This window comes from Balaenoptera ricei, chromosome 8 (genome assembly GCF_028023285.1).
Source record: "Balaenoptera ricei isolate mBalRic1 chromosome 8, mBalRic1.hap2, whole genome shotgun sequence".
NCBI classification, from domain to species: Eukaryota; Metazoa; Chordata; class Mammalia; order Artiodactyla; family Balaenopteridae; genus Balaenoptera; species Balaenoptera ricei.
In genome coordinates this window covers 58875237-58895441 of record NC_082646.1, presented here as the reverse complement: position 1 = coordinate 58895441, position 20205 = coordinate 58875237, and the positions used below count along the sequence as shown (strand labels likewise).

The following is a 20205-nucleotide window of genomic DNA, read 5'->3' as shown; positions in this document are numbered from 1 at the left end:
ATACTGTGTATTAAGCTTCATGAGAAAGCTTCATGAAGGAGGTAGCATTTGAAATGGTCTTTGAAAACTCATCAATTAAAAATTAAAATGTTGATTTTAACAAACAAACAATATGGCACTCATTTTAGAAATTGGATAATTTCTTCTGCATATTATCAATAATAGTAATATTTTCTGAATCAATTTGCTAAGATTTAATTTATCATTCTGTATTGATTATGAATCAGTTTATGTCTAGTTATAGTAAGATGATGCTTATTCTCTATTTCTTTTAGACTTACTGATTTGATATGTATAGAGTCCATTCTTAGTTTAACTCATCAGATGCTTTTTTTTTTCTCTTTTATTTTTAAGTCTGTAGTTATTTGAATAATACCAGCCTTTTTTGCCCTTGAGAAATATTCTCATAGTGGGCAGGTAAAATGTTTAGGTTACGAATTGGTACTGAAATGGGGACTTGAACAGTAGATGTCTGTGTATACATGATCTCAGGTTATCTTTTGAAATTGCTAGTTTTTTCCCAAGAGAGCTATAAGCCAATCATTACTTCCCTAACATGCCATTTCATTAGTGAGCCTTCAATTTTCATTCTAAGAAAGGGACAAAAATTTGGCTGTTTTTGGAACTGATTGAGTGTAAAGTTTTCTGCTCTTTGATCTGTTACTATACATGGCATCATTTATTTTTATTTTTGTTGTTTATCTTTCATTGCATATTACTTCTTTTTAGAATATTCTGTCCCCAGGGTCTAAAAAAAAAAAAAAAAAATAGAATATTCTGTAATACAGAAAAAATTCACCATTCAAAGTAGGTATATGTAATATAGTTGACTATAAAGCCAGTTTTTATAATCCGCATTTACTCCTCTCACCGTATCCCTGTATAGTTCCTTAGTATATTCTCACAAAGACAAGGGGCTGGGAATATATATGCTATGATTTAACAGAAAGGGATAAAGGGCTTTTTTGGGTTTTTGGGGTTTTTTTTTGGCCACACCTCAGGGCATGTGGGATCTTAGCTCGTCGACCAGGGATCAAACCCACGCCCAGTGCAGTGGAAATGCAGAATCTTAACCACTGGACCACCAGGGAAAGGGATAAAGGTTTTGATCAGTCTAAGACTCATGTTTGGTTTTCAAGGTATAAGAGGGTCATACCTACGGGGAATAGAAGCACTATATAAGAGTCCATTCTTTCTTTATATTGCTTTTGTAGTTTTTAGCGCACCTCTTTTTAGTAACTTTTAATGTAATTTCAAACTTAAAAAATTTGCAAGAAGATTGAAAAGAACTCCTGTGTATATTCTTTACCTAGATTCACCACTTATTTGTATTTTGCCCTATTTGCTTTGTTGTTGATTCTCTTTCTGTCCCACTATGTGTTTATAATTTTTAAATTTTTTAACCATCTGAGAGCAAGTTGTAGATATTATGTCCTTTACCTCTAAATACTTACATTTGTAGGTTTATATTTCTTAAAGGTTAGTCTGTTCATAACTAAAATACAGTTATCAAAATCAAGACATATGAAGTTACAGTTCTGTAATCTACAATCCACTCAAATGTCATCAGCTGTCCAATCATGTTCTTTGTAGTTTTACCACCACCTGCCCCCCACCACCAGTCCACAGTCCAAATTAGGATCATGCATTACATTTAGTTGCATTTAATGGTCATGGCTCTTTATTTTCCTTAAATTTGGATAATCCTCTAGCCTTTCTTTGTGTTTCTTGATCTTGACATTTTTGAAGGAAATAATTAGTTACTTTGTAGAATAGTCTTCAATTTGGTATTGTCTGATGTTTCTTTATCATTTGATTCAGCAGGAATTCCACAGATGTGATATATCCTTAGCTTTGTCTTATCAGGAGGCCCTGATGTCAGTTTGTCCCAATATTGATGATGTTAATGTTGATCTCTTGGTTAATTAAGATGATGTCTTCCCGTTTTTTTTTTGCATTATGAAGTTACCATATTTCCCTCTGAGATTAATGGTAATTTATGGGAGATGCTTTGAGACTATATAAATATCACATTCCTCATAAAACATTTATCTACTAGTTTAAGCATCCATTGATAATTTTCTAAAGCCCATTATTTGTTATATAGTTGATAGTTGGCATTCTACTGTAAGAATGAATCAACTTTGCTTGACTTCATATCCTTTTTCTGGTGACTTCCTTTACACAAGTCTTAGAATAAGGATGTCTTTTATGCCAAGGAATTTCTTGATTCTTCTCGTGGTTTCTAAACTTTCCCCACCATTCCCCACCCGCAAGGAGGAGCAATTTAGGCCTTATACCTTATTTCTGAACTATCTCCTCACAGGCTAGAATAGAGACCTTCATCTTCACCTTGTTTTGGCACTTTCCTTGATCATCCTAGGAGGGTTCATCACTCCTTCTATATACTACGCTTCCGAAGTTGCTTTGTATTTTATCATTGATCATTTTATTTTGTACTTTTTTTTGTTTGTTTAATATAATTATTTTCTTTTCCACTAGGCTACTAGCTTCTCAAAGGCAAGGATCATATTCATCTCTATATATTCAATATTTAGCGAAGAGGTTAGCTAGCTCTAAGTAGACACCCAGTAAAAGTCCCTGAATGAACAAACAGCAGAACAGCAACCATAATAACTGTGGTACGGAGTTAAACTTCAGCCTTATAAACTAATTTTTGTCTCCTGAGTCCAAAACATTTTTTCCTTTTTGACGTTTCCCCTAACCTAGTGGGTGGGCCTTTTAAGCTGTATACCCCTGAAGTATTTTTACATACTGATAGATGACCAACCCTAATAGTTCAAGGTCATACTTGCCTAGATCACTTACTGAAGATTGGGCCGTATGCCTTCCACAGCTCCTGAGCTTTCCTTCCTATTTGGATCTTCTTATTTTCCCTTTCTCACTTGGGAATAGGGTTATTGGGCTTATTGGGTTCTAGATTTTTTTAAAAAAAGAAAGAAAAAATGTTAAAAGTTTTCTTTATTTATATTCTCTTTATTTCCAAAAGGTTTTAAGGTAGATTAGCTAGAATATAAGACTATATGAAGTAAAATGGAAGAGAAAAAGGAGACAAAATCAAGGGTAAGGATTTAAGATGGAACATGGCATGAGGCAAATATAAAAATGCATCCTGTAAAGACATTGCTTTAAGTAGGCCACAACTTGGTTTCTAGGATGATTCTTCCAGAAGCTTCATGATCTTGGTAGGTCATGGTGAGGGTGAGGAATAAATCGAGGTTAAGCAAAACATACTTATTGCAGAACTTTTCAGAGCCTTTATATGCTAATATATGTTATGAAAGATGAAGGATATAATGTAAAATGCCCCCAACTTTTTTGACCATGGAAGCCTTCTTTTGCAGAACATCTTTTTAAAAAAAATTTATTTATTTACTTTTGGCTGTGTTGGGTCTTTGTTGCTGCGCACGGGCTTTCTCTAGTTGCGGCGAGTGGGAGCTACTCTTCATTGTGGTGCGCACGCTTCTCATCGTAGTGGCTTTTCTTGTTGCGGAGTGTGGGCTGTAGGCGTGCGGGCTCAGTAGTTGTGGCTCATGGGCTCAAGAGCACAGGCTCAGTAGTTGCGGTGCACGGGCTTAGTTGCTCCACGGCATGTGGGATCTTCCCGGACCAGGGCTCGAACCTGTGTCCCCTGCATTGGCAGGTGGATTCTTAACCACTGCGCCACCAGGGAAGTCCCTTTTGCAGAACATCTTGAGAAATTAATGTTCTCTGGAACATGTGGGGCAAAGCTGTATAAGCAGTTAAATACTGTGAAGGCCTTGGGCTTTATGACAGTACTTCAGAGGGAAGGTACCTATTACATCATGGAAGGGATATAGACAACTTGGGTTTAGTTTAGAAGAGATGGTTTAGATGCATAAGGCATCTGAGAATCATTTTATGTGAAGAATGGTAGGTGGAGACAAGACATTTATCATGGAGAAGAGAAGATGAAAATTGGGTGGGGTTGTGGGGGACACGGAACTGTTGTCAGTTATCTTGAGGACTGTGACATGGAAGAGGGAAAAGAATTGGTCTTTGGTAGGTACATGGACAGAGCTAGAACCATTGAGTAGCAATCAGAAGACCTGTTTCCACTCTATATAAGAAAATTTTCTAATTGTCATAACAGTGCAAAGATGGAAAGAAACTGTCTTAGAAAGTGAGTTCTGTGGTGCTGGATTCCTGGACTGTTAGGGATATTTTGAAGATGTTAGCATAGGATTGATGATAGTATTAAAAATACTTTTAGATTGTCTTTTCTAGCTGAGAGATCTTATGATTCTATGCAAATGTGATATAGGCTTTTTATAGTAAAGATATAGGAGACATTCTTCCATAGAGATGCCTGAATCTGCCTTTGGATATAGCAATACAGTGTTTATCTCTAGTATCTAACATGTAGTAGATGCCCAATAAATATTTGTTAAATGACCTGTGGGGAAAGATATCTGAGGGTCAGTAGGCCATCATCCTCAAGAGACATAGGAAAGTCTAGATGGATGCACACTGCATAATCAAATGGATCAGGCTCCTGGTGTCTCAGTCATTGCACTCTGATCCCAGCATCAGACTTGGTAGGCAGTAGATTTATCTAGTCTAAGCATAAGCCAAAAGTAGAGAGGAAAATCACTCAAGGAGTGTTTTTCACATTTAGGTTCGTACCCTCATTCTGTGTCACAGCAGTTGGGGGTGCTGCATTGGTGCTTTGTATGGTCAGCTATACTTTCTGAGTATGGGCAGAAAGAGAAAGACCAATCTCCCCAGTCCCTATGGGATGATGTTATGTGGGGTGATGTCTCTGACAGGTAGTCCCATGTGGAAATTTGTTCTCCTTTTCCAGTCTTATTCTACCTTATCTCTCTACCAGTGCAGTTTTTGCTTTCTTCTGTATATTCAGTGTGTGTATTTTACAGAGTTGGGTTGCAAAGTCATTCTTTGCCTATAGGTCCTCTCACCTAGCCAGGGGTACTTATAGCATCATGAGAAATTCTTAAAATTGAGGACTTAGTTTATATAAAACTAATGATTCCCTAATATAATCAGTTCTCTTAAGTTTAAATTCTATATATCAACTTAGAATGAGTAAAGAAAAACTGTTATATGCCTCATGTGGCATTTGATATTACTACAGGATATTGTCCTTCAATCATCTAGATTTTTTTTGAAGGTTTAATGGAAATTATACATCCCTGGTGTGGCATATATTCTACCTAGTGTTTAGGGGCTAGGGTGGGGAGCGGAAATACAATTTGTTAATGGTAAATAAAAATTCCAGATATTTTGTATACTGATTTTGTTTTCTTTGGGAAGACAGTTTTTTTGTTTTTTGTTTTTTTAAGAGTCATTCCCCCCCTGCTTCACCTTTTTGGACAACTTTGTGGTTTTCAAAAATATAAAGTTCATAGAAGGTTGAATTTAAGTTGTATTTATTCTTGGTTTTAGGGCTGCATGAATTCTTTTCTGTGATGCTTTCACTGACCATTCCAATTCACAGTAGTCTTTTGCTTTCTATATAGTTGCCCTATTTGCCCTTATCATTTGACTTTATCCCAAAATACAAAGCTATATGTATATCTTTATTTTATGTCTCCTCCATTATAATCTAAACTTGGGAGTAAGAGTCATGCTTTTATAGCCTATATAATTTCCTGTGTGGTATCTTGGACCAAGGAGTTTAGGAACTTAACAATAGTCTGATAAAACCTACTTATTCTGTAGATGGAAAACTCAATAAATAATTTGTTGTTTGATTTGATGTGTATTTAGTATTTACATGCATACTTATATAGCATGAATATAATAAGCCTTGAGTTAGGGCTATAATTTATTTGGAAACTAACAAAAAGGCTTAGAACTTTTCAGCCCACAACCAGAACAACAACAACAAAATAAAACACTTCTATTGTCCTTCATAATTTATAAAGCTCTTTTACGTATGTCATTTCATTATATCCTCAGAAATCCTGTGAGGTAGAGAGGTAATTTTAGTGTTGCCATTTTAGAAAGAATGATACTAAGACCCAGAGAATTAACTTGCTGATAATTGGTAGAACTAGGACTGTAACATAAGCCTTTGAACTCCAAATGTTATACGTGTCATATCATGCTGCTTCTAGATCATTTATCCATTCTTGTTGTTAATGGACAGGATTTCCTTTCAGTAACTCAGCCATCCAATAAGTGTTCACTGAATGCTCAGGTTATAATACAGAACACATTTTTAGGTGCATTGGGGAAAACAAGACTCTTACAGCGTTTTGTTCTTACTGTACACAAACATGCACCCACCCACACAAACGCACACCTATTTATTATAGCAATTATAACATTGAATTGTAATTTGTCTCTTTACATGTCTGTCTCTCCAACCAGATTGTGTGCTTCTTGAGCATCCTTTGATTATTCTATGAACTCCTTTATATCCTCAGTGCCAAATGTCGACTCTGGCACATAGGTGCCTAGTCTGTTGAATCAGTGAATGAATGAATAAGTGAATACAGACATGAAAGACATTATGCCCTCTGGGGGCTTACAGTCTTCTTGGGGAGATAAAGCATGAAGTTTATAGTAAAACAAAGATTAAAAAAAAAACAAATTGTTTTTTTTTAAGAGAAACTTTGTTTATAGGGTTTTTTTTTTTTAACTAATATAAAACAGATTCCCAGCCTGTAGTTCATGTAATTGCTTCCCGGCGTCAGGATTGGTCAGAACATGAGATTGCAATGGAGACTAGCCCCACCATAATTTATCAGGATGTATCCAGTGAATCACAATCAGCTACTTCAACAATCAAAGCTCTGTTAGAACTCCAACAGACAACAGGTATGAATTCACATGCTCAATTGAATGAAGCATGTTTTCTCTAGAGATGGGTTGTGCTAAAATACTACTACTGTTATATTTTCTTTGTTATTATTTGAGCACATTTCCCCCCTCTGGACTTGTCTATAATCATTGGTGCAGTCTGTTTACTTGTCAGTTCATTAAGATGTTCACAGGAGTACTGAAGGATAGACTATAGTCAGTAGAAAGAAGACAAAAATGGCAGAGCTCTTTCTTCTCTGTCTCCTGCTTAAAATGGACAATCCTGTTGCCTTTTGTCACCAGAAAGGAGTAGGTCTGTCAATTCTAAGCACGAAGATAAATGCAGTACAGTTGCCAATTCTATTCAAGAATAGTAGGAGGCAGATTGGAGGGCCCCTGCCATCCTCCTTGATATTGGTGGGGCAGTTTTGTGGTCCTAAAACACCATTAATGGCCTTGCTAGCATTCTAATTTGTTTTTTTATCTTCATACTTCTTTGTGTAATTTAACAACTTGAGCTTCCATGCAAAGCTATTCTTATTTAACAAGATCCAGTCAGTATTTCTAGTTACTAAATATTTTTGATAAGCTCTAGGCAAAACTGTGTTAGTTATACTGACTTTTCTATTATAATAGGTCAAATATTGTCAGAGTATTTAAGGGACCTTACCGATGATCTCATCCAGCCCTTTCATTATGGATAAACAAACCGAGACCTAGAGAAGTTACCCAGTTGGTTAGTGGCAGAGTGAGAGTCCATGTCTTTTGATTCCTAGTTCAATGTCCTCTCTATTTGTGGGGTGACTTTTGTATTCCTTTGGTTTTGTTTTGCTTTCTTTGTTTAAATGATTATCTTGATTTTGTTACATTATATGCTTGGTGAGAATAATCTGAATGATCATTCAGTGTACTTAATTACTGGTTACTATTTGTTTGTAACATCCACTCTACACTACCCAAAGAATACTAGCTTTTATTGTAAGTCTTTGGTTAATCTTTCTGTTGGTGTTATTTTTGGCTTTAGGCATTTCCTCAGCTCCTTATCTTTTACATACTCAGCTATTTCCATTAAAGCCTTATAGAGGGTGGAAACCAAATGATTTTGTAGAAAAAGTGATAATATAGAAAGTTATTCTATCCATGTAAACCATTCTTGACTCCAGACCATTCCATTGACATTTTTGCAGGAACAGAGAGGCCATATTTTCCTGACACTGAAAATTTTTATTCTTTAAGAGTCACTAAAAATATTGTAACATTTCTTTGGAGATTATCTTGAATTTTTAATAGATCAAATTAAACTGGTCACTATTCACTGTGTTGTGCTCTTCTGGGCAGGTGTGCCCTAGAGCAAATCATGCTGTGTACTGCTTATTCACCCTTTGTTTTCAGGTTGGTGAACTCCACAATACCAGGTACTGCCTTGAAGAAGGGTAAAGGAAATGTTCTAAGGGGAGTATGTACAGGGGAAACAGATGTAATTGTTTGGCCTAGTGATAATAGGGGGGGATTTTAGTCTGATTGCATATGAGTTCTTGCTAGGCTGCTGGGTATGGTTGCACAAGTTGTGCACTCTACAGCCATACATAGCAGTCTGCTCTTTTGTTTTCAATTCATTGACTCCTTAGTCACTGCCCATGTGGCACCCCAGAGGTCTTGTTCATTATTCCCGAGGACAACTCTGGTTTTAGTACTTGTTTGTAATAAAAGTTAATTTTTCCTCTGACTTTTTTATACAGTAAAGGAAAAATTGGAATCTAAACCAAGACAACCCACTATTGACTTGAGTCAAATGGCAGTGCCTATTCAGATGACCCAGGAAAAGAGACATTCTCCTGAGAGTCCGTCAATTGCTGTGGTAGAGTCCGAACTAGTTGCTGAATACATCACTACTGGTAGGTGTCCTCTTAAAAAGCAGTATTAAGGTAGGAGAGCTACATTTCTGGATTTCATGAGATGGTTGTTTTGGGGAGAATATATTTTTTATATTTCTAGATCTCTTCCAGTTTTCTCTGAGAGCAAATTCACATTGTCCTTGGGATTTACCCTGTCTTTAATGACTAGGGGGAAAAAATCAGTAGGTTGTTAGAAAGTTTGCTAGTAATATAAAACTGCAAGTTGGCCATAAATAACATCTGTGAACATAGGGCAATAGTTGTAGTGAGAGGATAGAATATCTTTTATATAAGAATAAATATTCATATGCATCTGGATTTTTTAGTTTTGGGGAAAGGGAGGTGGGTCAAGGGAGAAAGAAGGTATAAAAGCCAACCCTTTTTTTAAAATGTAAGGAAAAAAATGTGGAAAATTTTAAATCCCTGTAAATACTTAGGAGTTCTGGTGGAAAGCACATTAGGTATTTGTTTAAAATGTGGTCTGGCAGCAAAACACTAACGAAGTTTTTGGATGGCATATGTAGAGAAGTGGAGCAGGAAGGATAATAGATTCTTTCATGTTCTGCTGAGACCACACTTGGAATACTGCTTTCTGTTTTGGACACTTCATTACCTTGAGATTTGAAATAGTTCAGAGAGTAGTAATGTGAATAATTAGGGGTTAGGAGAGATAATTTATGAGGCAGTATGTAAAGAACACCTGTCTTACCTTTTCTTTAGCAGTGATTAAAAAAGAACATAAAGTTACAAATATTTGAAGGATGTAAATAACAAAGTGGAAAAGGAATTCTTTGGCATTTTAGGAGATATTGTTAAGACTAATGGGTTAAAATTGCCTAAAGGGAAAATCCAATTAAAGATTATGGAAAGCCATCTAGTATCTTTCTTTAGAGCTATTTAGCAAAAAGCAGAGTGTAGTATGTTGGGGAAATCAATGATAACCTCTGGGGATAGACTAGATTATCAAACAGTAAATAGATGAAAAGACCTATGATTTCTTCCCTTACTTATCCTTTTCAGAACGCACTGATGAGGGGACAGAGGTTGCTTTTCCCCTTCTAGGTAAGTGGTGTGCATCCATTTGTAGTATAACCTAAGGTAAAATATGATTGTTTGAGGGGGAAACCACTTAAATGGATGCGCTCTACTCTGATCTGGTAGAGGAAAGGTAAGCTCTACTCAGTGAAAGGGAGAGAGACTTTCCTTTTGCAGAATACTAGGATTCTTTCTCAGAAATGAGCAGTTTGACATTGGAAAAATGAGTTGTTTAAAGAAATAAGTGACTGTCTTATGGTGTTTACATGGCCCAGTTAAGGTCACTTCAGCTGTTTTCCAAATATGCACTCTGTGACCTCCCTTCCATAATCTCCTCCCATCATATCCTCAGCCTCACTGAGTTTTTTCTTTGACTTCAAAGCCAGCTTTCTGGCCCTGGCCTCTTGTATCATCCTGCAATGGATATTATTTTTCTCTAACTTTTCTGCACTCTGGGGAATTACTATGAAGAGATTTATAGTATCTTGAATGAGGATTATTTTTAAATGGTTTTAGTTGATCATCTATTAAATCCATTTCATTTCTTAATAAATTTAGTGTAATAATTATGAAGATTAGTGTGGGCAACAGAAATCTGCCATATAATCTGATAATTTCATCAGAAATTATATTTATGTACTATTTATTTTTCAAATGTCATTCATTTCTGATGATGCTTACATCAGTAAAAAACTTCATTAATTTGCTTGCTTAATTTTAATATTAGTATGATTTGTTTTTTCTCTTTTTCAGTTATATTATAAATGATTCAATACTTATTTTAATATAAACCTTTTTTTCAGTTTGGTTGAGCACATATGAAAGATTTTATTAACACATATAATTTAAAATGTACATATAAAGCATATTGTGAAATACAGTAAGATACTGTAGCACATTTATAAAAGAGTACTGCTGGTGCTACCTATAACCTCATATCACATGTAGGCATATGTATAGCAACAATAGAAAAACTGCATTTGTGAATTTAGATAGAATGTGTTATAAAAATAAAGCTTGTTTATATTTCACTGGCTAGTTTTAAAGTTCTATACTATAACACATAAATGGCACTTTTACACTGATTTCTGTTGTGTTCATCTTACCCTTGGGCACCCCACTATGACTTTTCTAAGTATGGAACCACTACTACTTGAAATTGTAGATCAAGATATATGAGAATTAGAACCACGGATTACTGAGAGAGTTTTGATATTCTCAAAATCCTTAGCTAATTTTATAGATTTATTTTAATCTGTTCCTGATTCAAAAAGTTGGTTTCCTAGTGACCATAAGCATTTTTAAAGGTCTGTAGAATAAGAAGTGATGATTGTTTATACTGTTTAAAAAGTTGAAATTGAGGAGACTTCCCTGGTGGCACAGTGGTTGAGAATCCGCCTGCCAATGCAGGGGACATGGGTTCGAGCCCTGGATCAGGAAGATCCCACATGTCGTGGAGCAACTAAGACCGTGCGCCACAACTACTGAGCCCACATGTCACAACTACTGAAGCCTGCATGCCTAGAGCCCGTGCTCCGTAACAAGAGAAGCCACTGCAATGAGAAGCCCATGCACTTCAACAGAGTAGCCCCCGCTCGCCACAACTAGAGAAAGCCTGCGCACAGCAACCAAGACCCAACGTAGCCAAAAATAAATAAATACACTTAAAAAAGAAAAAAAAGTTGAAATTGAGACTGATTAAAAGTGGTAGTTTGGCATCAACGTAGATGTATAGTTTTACATCTATATATAAATGTAAATATAAATGTATAGTTTACTCCATGGGACCTTGTAGCAAGAGAGTAAGAGGTGGGGTTGTTTCCTAAACTATACTCTCACTCACTTGTGTCAGATGAGCCAAATTTGAATAGATGAAAGAAAGAACACTGACTTTTCTGTTATTTTGTTAACTTTATATTTTAGTACTTAACAATTTAAGGACCATTTTCAATTCATTACTTCATTTGGTCCTCTTCTAAGAAATAAGTTTTTATCCCAATAAAAAACCAAAAATAAAACAAACAAAATAAAACCTCCAAACTTTAGAGTTTAATAACATAGAGTTTAAGTGACCTCTTCAAATTCACATAGCCGGTTGGTGGCAGAGCGGGACAGAATCCAGTTGTGACTCTTGGTCCAGTTCTCCTTCTGCAGTATCACCTTGACCTCTTACATCTTTAGGGTATGAGACAGTGTCACTTTATATATAAAGGAGTGAATGCTTCTGGTTTTTCTGTTGCGTCTGGAACCGGGACCAAGAGATTAAAGAACTTGTACTGTCTCACTGTCCTTAAAGATATTAGTCTGGCATTTGATTGCAGAAACTGATTGTTGTTTTGTTACCTTAATGGGGTAGAGGTCACTGGAGAAAGAGTACAACTCACAGGAGGATATAACTTTAAGGGATTTGTTCCTCCTTTGTGATGATAGTTTTCACAGTGCTTCCATATACATTTCTCATCTCATCCTTCTAATAGCTCTGTTATTCCCGTCTTACAGATGAGGACACAGAGTCTCAGAGAAGATAAGTGACTTTTTCAGAGTCACACAGCTCATAAGTGGGCAGACTCTGGTCTTCTGCCTCCTAGTACCACACTTTCTCTCTGTGATGCAATCTCACAGACATTTGTTTCAAATGACTACTGGTTACAGATGCTGTGGTGATTTCTGGAGAAATATCATCACCTCCTCTATTTTCAGTCAGCCATCGCTCCCAGCCCCAACAGCCCTCCCAGCCTCAGCGGACCCTCCTCCAGCACGTGGCTCAGTCACAGACCGCAACACAGACTTCGGTGGTGGTGAAGTCCATCCCAGCATCTTCCCCTGGAGCAATCACCCACATCATGCAGCAGGTTGTATCTCTTCTTTTTCCTCCTACCTTCTGTAACTGCCTCCTTCCTGAAATAAGGTTTAGTTTCATCTCCTTTTGTAAGAGGGGAAATAACTGAGTTGAGGCGTGTTTGTATAGTTCTTTCATCTGTGAGGAGTGAGTAAGGGAAATGAACTGAGAGTCTTAACACCAGAAAGTAATTAAGAAATAGTATTCTTGGATCTTCTGTGAACTCTTAACATTTCAAAAGGGTGAGGCTATCTAGATGAATCTATGACATCAGGATTTGTCACTGTTTCTATGTATTTTATTGTTATGGAAGGATTTATCACTGAGGTAAGATTTTCTGATGAAACAGAAGTTGGCTTGTTTAGCTGTTTGTTGCTGTTGCTGGGTTTTTCATTTGTTTTACTCTTTGCTTTTATAATGAATCCTTATGGAAACATTAAGAATAAGTAGGTAAATAAATATTTGACTTCTTTCTTTTTTTAACATATTTATTGAATATTTGACTTCTTTTACTATATGTGATCAATTGAGGAAGGGACTCACAGGAAGGAGAATGAATTAATATGAAACAGAAAATCTGGTACCAAGGGTAATGGGGAAAAGGAAAAAATATATTGATGACATTGATTTTGTGCCAGATACTGTGCTTTGAGCTTTAAATACTTTAACTTGTTTAATTCTTGCTATGATCCTGCAAGGTGGGTGAATTATCTCTCTTACAAATGAGGAAACTCATGCTCATAGAAATTAAATAACCTATTCTGGGTGGCAGAGCCAGGATTTAAACCCAAAGCATCCTGCCTCTATTATAAAGTTATATCATAAATATCAGATTTAAGCATGACTTATTATTAGTAGCCACATAAATTATCATCACTCAACTGGTAGAGGTTGACCCTAATTACAGGCAAACTACTGGAAAGGCAGTGAAGAAATTGTTGAATTAAAAACCTATATGCATAAGATCATTATGAGATAGGGGAGGGTTTCAGTTGAATCTCAAAGTTTTAAAGTTTAGAGTAGATGTGTAGCATTTGACAAGGCAGTGGGAAGGATGGGGTTGGAGTGGGTCTTCTGTCACTGAGGGAAGCCAGATGGCCAGAGGTTTTGCTGGGTGTCAGCTCTCAGCCTGGAGTTTGGCCCTTATCTGGCTGTCCTGACATTGACCTTTCTCAAGACACCCAGAGAGGTCGGACAGCTGGCCCTAACCATGTCACTCGAGATCGCTGCCTCCTCCCAACACTATTATAACTGACACCAGGCCATCTCCCTTTCTACTGACAGGAGCACTCTTGTCCCCTCCCCGGTCTGCTTCCCTCCTGGGAGCCAGGTCTCTGGGGAGCCATTGCCTGGTGGGCCTGGAACCCAAGCAGAGGGCGAGGAGGGCTGGGGCAGAGGGCAGTTCACGCAGACCTTGGTGTGAAGCCTGACGAACCGTCTCCACTCGGAGCCGAGGGGCCCTCTGTGGGGATGGGATGGGCACGGCCTTCAGATAACTCCTACCTTCTGGACCGTGCTGGATGGGCGCACGGCTAAAGTGAGCTTCTCTGAACCTTGGCTTTTCTCTGGATGCCTCACTCCTGGGTTGCTGCGTTCTTCCTTTGGGCAGGTGAAGAGCTCTGATGACCAGGCCGGAGAGCTGTGTCCTGAGCCGGGGAGCCTTTTCTTCTTCTGTGTCGTGCTGTGCTTGCAGGGCATCCTTGTTTCTCTTACCTATAAGCTCTGGGCCCTCTAGGACTTTTCTTATTGCAGTGAGTTGGCCAGTTTTTGCAGTACTTAATGTTGAAGTACTAAGAGTTGAAATTATAAAAGTCTCAATCTAAGGCCCCCTTTAGGTTTAGAAACCTTGAGGTTTTTTGGTCTTTTTAGGTTCTCCCTTCTGAAATTTTTTTGAATGATTCTTGTAATCAAGTCTTTTCCAATTTGAGGAAAATGTAGCAATATAGGTGTTTTTCTTATTTCATTCTTACTTTGTGCCTTTTTTACTTAGGCATTAAGCAGTCACACTGCTTTTACCAAACACAGCGAGGAACTTGGAACTGAGGAGGGCGAGGTTGAAGAGATGGACACTTTAGACCCTCAGACAGGTCTGTTTTATCGATCTGCCCTGACTCAGTCACAGTCAGCTAAACAGCAGAAACTTAGCCAGCCACAGCTGGAACAGACTCAGCTGCAAGTGAAAACCCTGCAGTGCTTCCAGACTAAACAGAAGCAGACCATCCACCTGCAGGCAGACCAGCTCCAGCACAAACTCCCGCAAATGCCCCAGCTTTCCATCAGGCATCAGAAACTCACCCCTCTCCAGCAAGAACAAGCACAGCCCAAGCCAGATGTACAGCACACACAGCATCCCATGGTGGCCAAAGACAGGCAGCTTCCTACCTTAATGGCACAGCCCCCACAAACTGTAGTACAGGTGCTTGCAGTGAAAACCACGCAGCAGCTCCCCAAACTGCAGCAGGCTCCGAACCAACCAAAAATCTACGTGCAGCCCCAAACCCCCCAGAGCCAAATGCCGCTCCCAGCCTCGTCAGAGAAACAGCCGGCAAGCCAGGTAACGGAATATTGATAGCATGCAAAGTTAAACTTCTCTGTTCACGGAAAAAATGAGAACATCACGACCCTATCGTGATTAGCAGTGCATTCTCCTGGCAAGAGGAAACTCAAAAGCCTCATTACACTGGTGTTACTTTACCCCATCAGAAGGTTGACATTAGGGAAGAAATGCACGTGTTAATATAGGAAGAAAAAAAGCATAGCGCTCAGAACTTGATTTTCCAGGCAGTTTTTAATGAAATAACTTCAGCATTGATCAACAGTGCCTAGAAGCGATATCCCTAAATTATTTTTATTTTTTAGGTATAAAATATTTATTTCCATGCCTGTAAACTCTATTTCTGTGGCAATAATGCTAAGTAAAATATAGTCTTTTAAGGAGCTTCATTGACCGTCTTCCTTTGTAGTTTTACATCATCACCATTTGGTTAATAAATTTATCTTCTAGATTTATCTTCTAGATTTTGGAGGAATTATCTGTGAATATTGAAAAAAAATTATATTACGGAAAATCATTGGCTTTGAAGTGATGTATGTGTGTATTATAAATACATATATATAGAATATGTTTGTATAAATGTATTTTGAAGCAGAAGATTGAAAAAAAACCCTACTTTTTATTTTAAAAAGCTGAAGATTATATGAAATAATTTGAGATCGGTTGAAGGTATACTGTGTGGGGATGTAAATCCCAAAGGAAAACAAGGCTGCTGTGACTTTTTTTTCCTTTACTGTTATGAACCTTGGCTGGCTGAACAAAGGTTCTTTTGACCCCTCCTCTTTTGCTAGGTTTCTGACAAGTAATCAGATACTTTCCCATCAGCCCTCTTTTTAAAACACCGAGCTTCAAAATATCTTCCTAGTATACCGCACGAATGTTTCTTTTGCCATATTGTCTGGGGTGTTTGATAGGTTTTCTCAAAGATATGTAGCTGTAACACACACAACCCCAATTTGTTTTCAGGTGGAGCAGCCAGTTATAACCCAAGGATCCTCTGTTACAAAGATAACTTTTGAGGGGCGCCAGCCTCCCACAGTTACAAAGATAACTGGTGGCAGTTCTGTGCCTAAGCTGACATCACCAGTTACAAGCATATCTCCCATTCAGGCCTCTGAGAAGACAGCAGTGTCAGACATTTTGAAAATGTCTTTGATGGAAGCTCAGATTGATACAAATGTAGAGCATATGGTAGTGGATCCCCCAAAGAAGGCTCTTGCCACTAGTATGCTCACTGGTGAAGCAGGATCATTACCCTCCACCCATGTGGTGGTGGCAGGGATGGCGAATTCCACTCCCCAGCAACAGAAATGTAGAGAGTCCTGTTCAAGTCCATCTGCTGTTGGCCCTCCCCTAACGACAAGGAAAATCGATGCACCAGGAGTGCCTACGACAGGCCAGTTCATGCGTATTCAGAATGTAGGCCAAAAGAAAGCTGAAGAGAGCCCAGCAGAAATTATCATCCAGGTAAGAATTGGAAGGAACACCAGAAACCTTGAGCATATTGGGGGTTGTGGGTTTGGTGTGTTTTGGGATGTCACAGGAAAAGTCAAGCCAAAATGGGAAAGAGATTTATCTTTGAGATGGCATGTGACAAACTTGGTTTACTACCTGTTACAAATTTACAAATTTGTACTTATTTTCTGAAACAAAGACCTAGAAAATTGATAGATATTGTCACAACAGCACACCTTAGAGGCAGTCAAGGGCCCTAAGCCCATGTGTCTGCTTGATTCATAGATGCAAGCCACACTTGCCAGTGTTGACTCAGCAAGTCAACCTACAAGATCAGCAACTTCCCAGGTCAAACTTTGGACTCCCCAGTCTTTGCCCAAAGAATATAAGTAGTTTGTACTTCTGGGATATAACTGCATTGTACTCCTATTTCAAGTTAGTTTCAGGGACCCTTTCCTTGCAGAAACACAGTTCTTGATCCAAATTTATGGTTTTCAGGACAATAAAACCTTAATTAACTGAAATGTCTAGAGAAACATGTTATAAGAGAATGTTTCGTAGTAATTTAATTTTATGTCTAACTTGGGATTAACCGTAAAGCTTTGCTTTTTATTTCAATCATTGTATTATTGAAAAATCTTATTATGGTTACTGTCCTGCCCTGGTAAGTACAGGCTAGTGAACATGATGGATTATTCATTGACAGTAGATCTAACTATGCCTCACATTCCCTTCATTTTAAAACTCATCTGTCATCTTGTATAACACATCTAGACTGAAAAGTTACACTGGGCCCAGAGTAGCTTTTAGAAGTTGTGTTTTATTTCCCTCTCTCCTTGCAAGGTATCAGGTTGTTCTCTTGACATTTATCGTTTTTGCTTGGAAGGTGTCAGAGCAGCACATTTTAGTTAATTGAGAATTTGGATTTATTGAAACATGGATAGTCTAGTATTTACCGTAGACTCACTATTGTGTGACTTAGGTGTTCCTAAAGTAAATTTTGCCTTTCCTGCGATGCCAAGCCACGAGAGAATGCAAATTGACCGATGTTAATCCAAATATGATTTAACTTAATATGGGGGAAATGCTTAAATGCAAATAGACCTGGCCATTGAATTATTCAAATAATTTGTTCCTTCCTGTCAAAACAAATGTTAGTGAACTAAATAATCCTTGACCGAAGGATTTGTTACGTTTTTTTTCCACCTGAAGAGGTAGGGTTTGGTGGAAAAGGAAGTTTCCTGGCTTTGCCATTCACTGTGTGACTTTGGGCAAGACTACTTAACCTCACTGTGCCTTCGTTTCCTCATCAGTAAAATGGGAGTAAGGAATGCCTACTTTACACGATTGACATAAGGATTACACAAAATTGAGATGAAGCACCTAGCACAGTACCTGGCTTGTAGTGATTGCCCAATAAATGGTAGCTATTACTATTTTTACTAAAATTTACTGTGGCTCCTGGGGAGTTTAAATTGGTATACTCACTAAATTGAAAATAATTTTGAATAGCTTATTTAGAAACTATTTTCTGTACTTTGTGAAAAGGGGTGAAAATGTAATTTGCTTCAGGTATCAAGGATGATAGCTAATGAGTGGGTTCTCTACAAGAATACTCAACTAACTTTTAGCATGTACCATATGCTGGGTTGCTGTGCCAGAGGGAAGAGCAGCATAGTGATTAAGAACCAAGCTTTTGGAGTCAGAAATGCCTAGATTTGAATCTCACCTGTACTCCTTAACCACATTGTGGCATTGAGCAACAGAGTTAACCTCTGTCCCTGTGATGAAATGGAAACAGTAACACTTACCTCACAGGGTTGTTTTGAGGATTGAGAAGATGTATATAAAGCAGCTGGTTAAGTGTCTGATATAGAGTAATACTCAATAAGGATAGCTCCTGTTATTATAATCATCACTAATATACTATTAGAACATTTTCAGGTCTCACTAGTTATGCTTAGCTTTGACCCAAAGTATTGATTTTTACTGATTTAGTAAAGTACCTATTGACATGAGTGAAGGAAGTCTGCAGAAGTTCTTTGATTCCTTCAAAACTATTCTGTAAAAATTCAACATGTTTAATATTAAACGCTTTGTAGACAGATAATCTGTATTTCATTTATTCATTCATTCATTCATTCCACATGTATTATTTAACCTCTGTCTTCCGGGCACTGTGCTAGGTGTGAGGATAGAGGAGTAAACAAAATGAATGTATCTTCTGTTCTGAAGGAGTCTGTATATGTGGAATTGATAGAATTTTAGAACTGCAATGATCTTTAGAGCATATCTTCTCTAATTATCTTATTTTACACAAGATTAAACTAAAGCTCAAGGAAGTGAAGTGACTTTTTCAGAGGTCCACAGCAAGTCAGAGCCAGAGCTGAACTAAAATTCTGACCCTACCTGAGACTTTTTCACAATGATTAGCTATATGGAACAGGGGCAGGAGGGTGAGGGAAGACAAACAAAAATACTTCAGCACCCTAGAATCAATGCCTAGGCATCTTACACTATTTTCTTGATAGTATTAAAATTAAATTTGCATCTTTAAACAACCCTCAGTAGAAGGTTGTTTTGGTTAGGTATATTTTCAAAGTGCTGATATTCAGCTTTGCTCTGGGGTTTTTTATGTTAAAGATACATTATTCATTTGGAAAGTATTTATTGATCATCTAATGTGTGCCAGGCCCTGTTTAAAGTTATGGGCATCTAACACTGAAAAAGATAGTCGAGTTCTGTGCTCTGGTCCATACTGTCTTGGATCTTACATTCTAAGGGTGAGAAGAAAACAAAGAGATGATAAATGCAATGAAGAAAATGTAACAGAACATAATAGGGGTGGGGGGTGGGATCGAGCCACTACTCTGGTTTCCTTTCATAGAAGGAAGGCTTTTCAAAGCCTTTTACTTTAAGCATTTGAGCTAAGATGCAGATGACAAGGTGGAACCAGCCGTGTAAAGATTTGGAGGAGGAGTATTCCAGGAAGAAGGGAAGAACTAGTGCAAACACCCTATGGTACAAGTGAGTTTGGCATAAGGCTGGAGCCATCCATGGTAAGGCTTTTGATTTCATAGCAAGTACAATGGGAAACAATTGTAGAGTTTTAAGCAGGGGTATGATATGAACTGATATACCTTTTAAGAAGGTATATAATAAAGTTGAGAAAAAAGAATCTGACAAGGCAGTATGGCCTAATATGTGTTTATCTATCGGTATTTTTATTGTTCAAAAGACAGTTTTGTCCTCCCTAGTCTTATTTTCAATAAAGATTGTTATTATGTGACCCAAACAAATAACTTCCCCTTTGAACTACCAAAGGGCTTAAAATATATTGTGGTATCAGCAGATTAATCATTCATCTTACAGATAATAATAAGCAAAATCTGATTACATTTACATTTCAAATATGCTTAATGACCAAATAAAAATGTCCTTCAAAGTCTGTCTCTTGAATTAGGCCCAGACTTCAGCCTCCTTTGTTAGAAGAGGCACCATCAAGGAGTGGAAAGATCACTTTGAGTTGTAGAGGACTTGGATTTGAATCCTGGCATCCTGGCATTAACGCTGACCAACTGTGTGACCTTGATTAAGTCGCTTACTATCTTAGTTTC

The 20205-nt window shown here is 37.6% G+C and overlaps 1 protein-coding gene across 7 annotated transcripts in view; it reads left to right on the top strand.

Annotated features, from left to right (window-relative positions):
* Positions 1-20205, top strand: part of EMSY (EMSY transcriptional repressor, BRCA2 interacting) — an 88326-nt gene that overhangs the window by 65806 nt on the left and 2315 nt on the right. For 3 of the 7 annotated variants that reach the window (XM_059930762.1, XM_059930763.1, XM_059930764.1), the window contains 6 exons: positions 6664-6828; positions 8550-8705; positions 9726-9767; positions 12441-12592; positions 14570-15133; positions 16100-16600. In XM_059930762.1, the coding sequence (XP_059786745.1) occupies positions 6664-6828; positions 8550-8705; positions 9726-9767; positions 12441-12592; positions 14570-15133; positions 16100-16600 (1580 nt within the window). The remainder of the gene's footprint in view (positions 1-6663; positions 6829-8549; positions 8706-9725; positions 9768-12440; positions 12593-14569; positions 15134-16099; positions 16601-20205) is intronic. The other 4 variants (XM_059930765.1, XM_059930769.1, XM_059930768.1 and 1 more) reach the window with 3 other exon arrangements.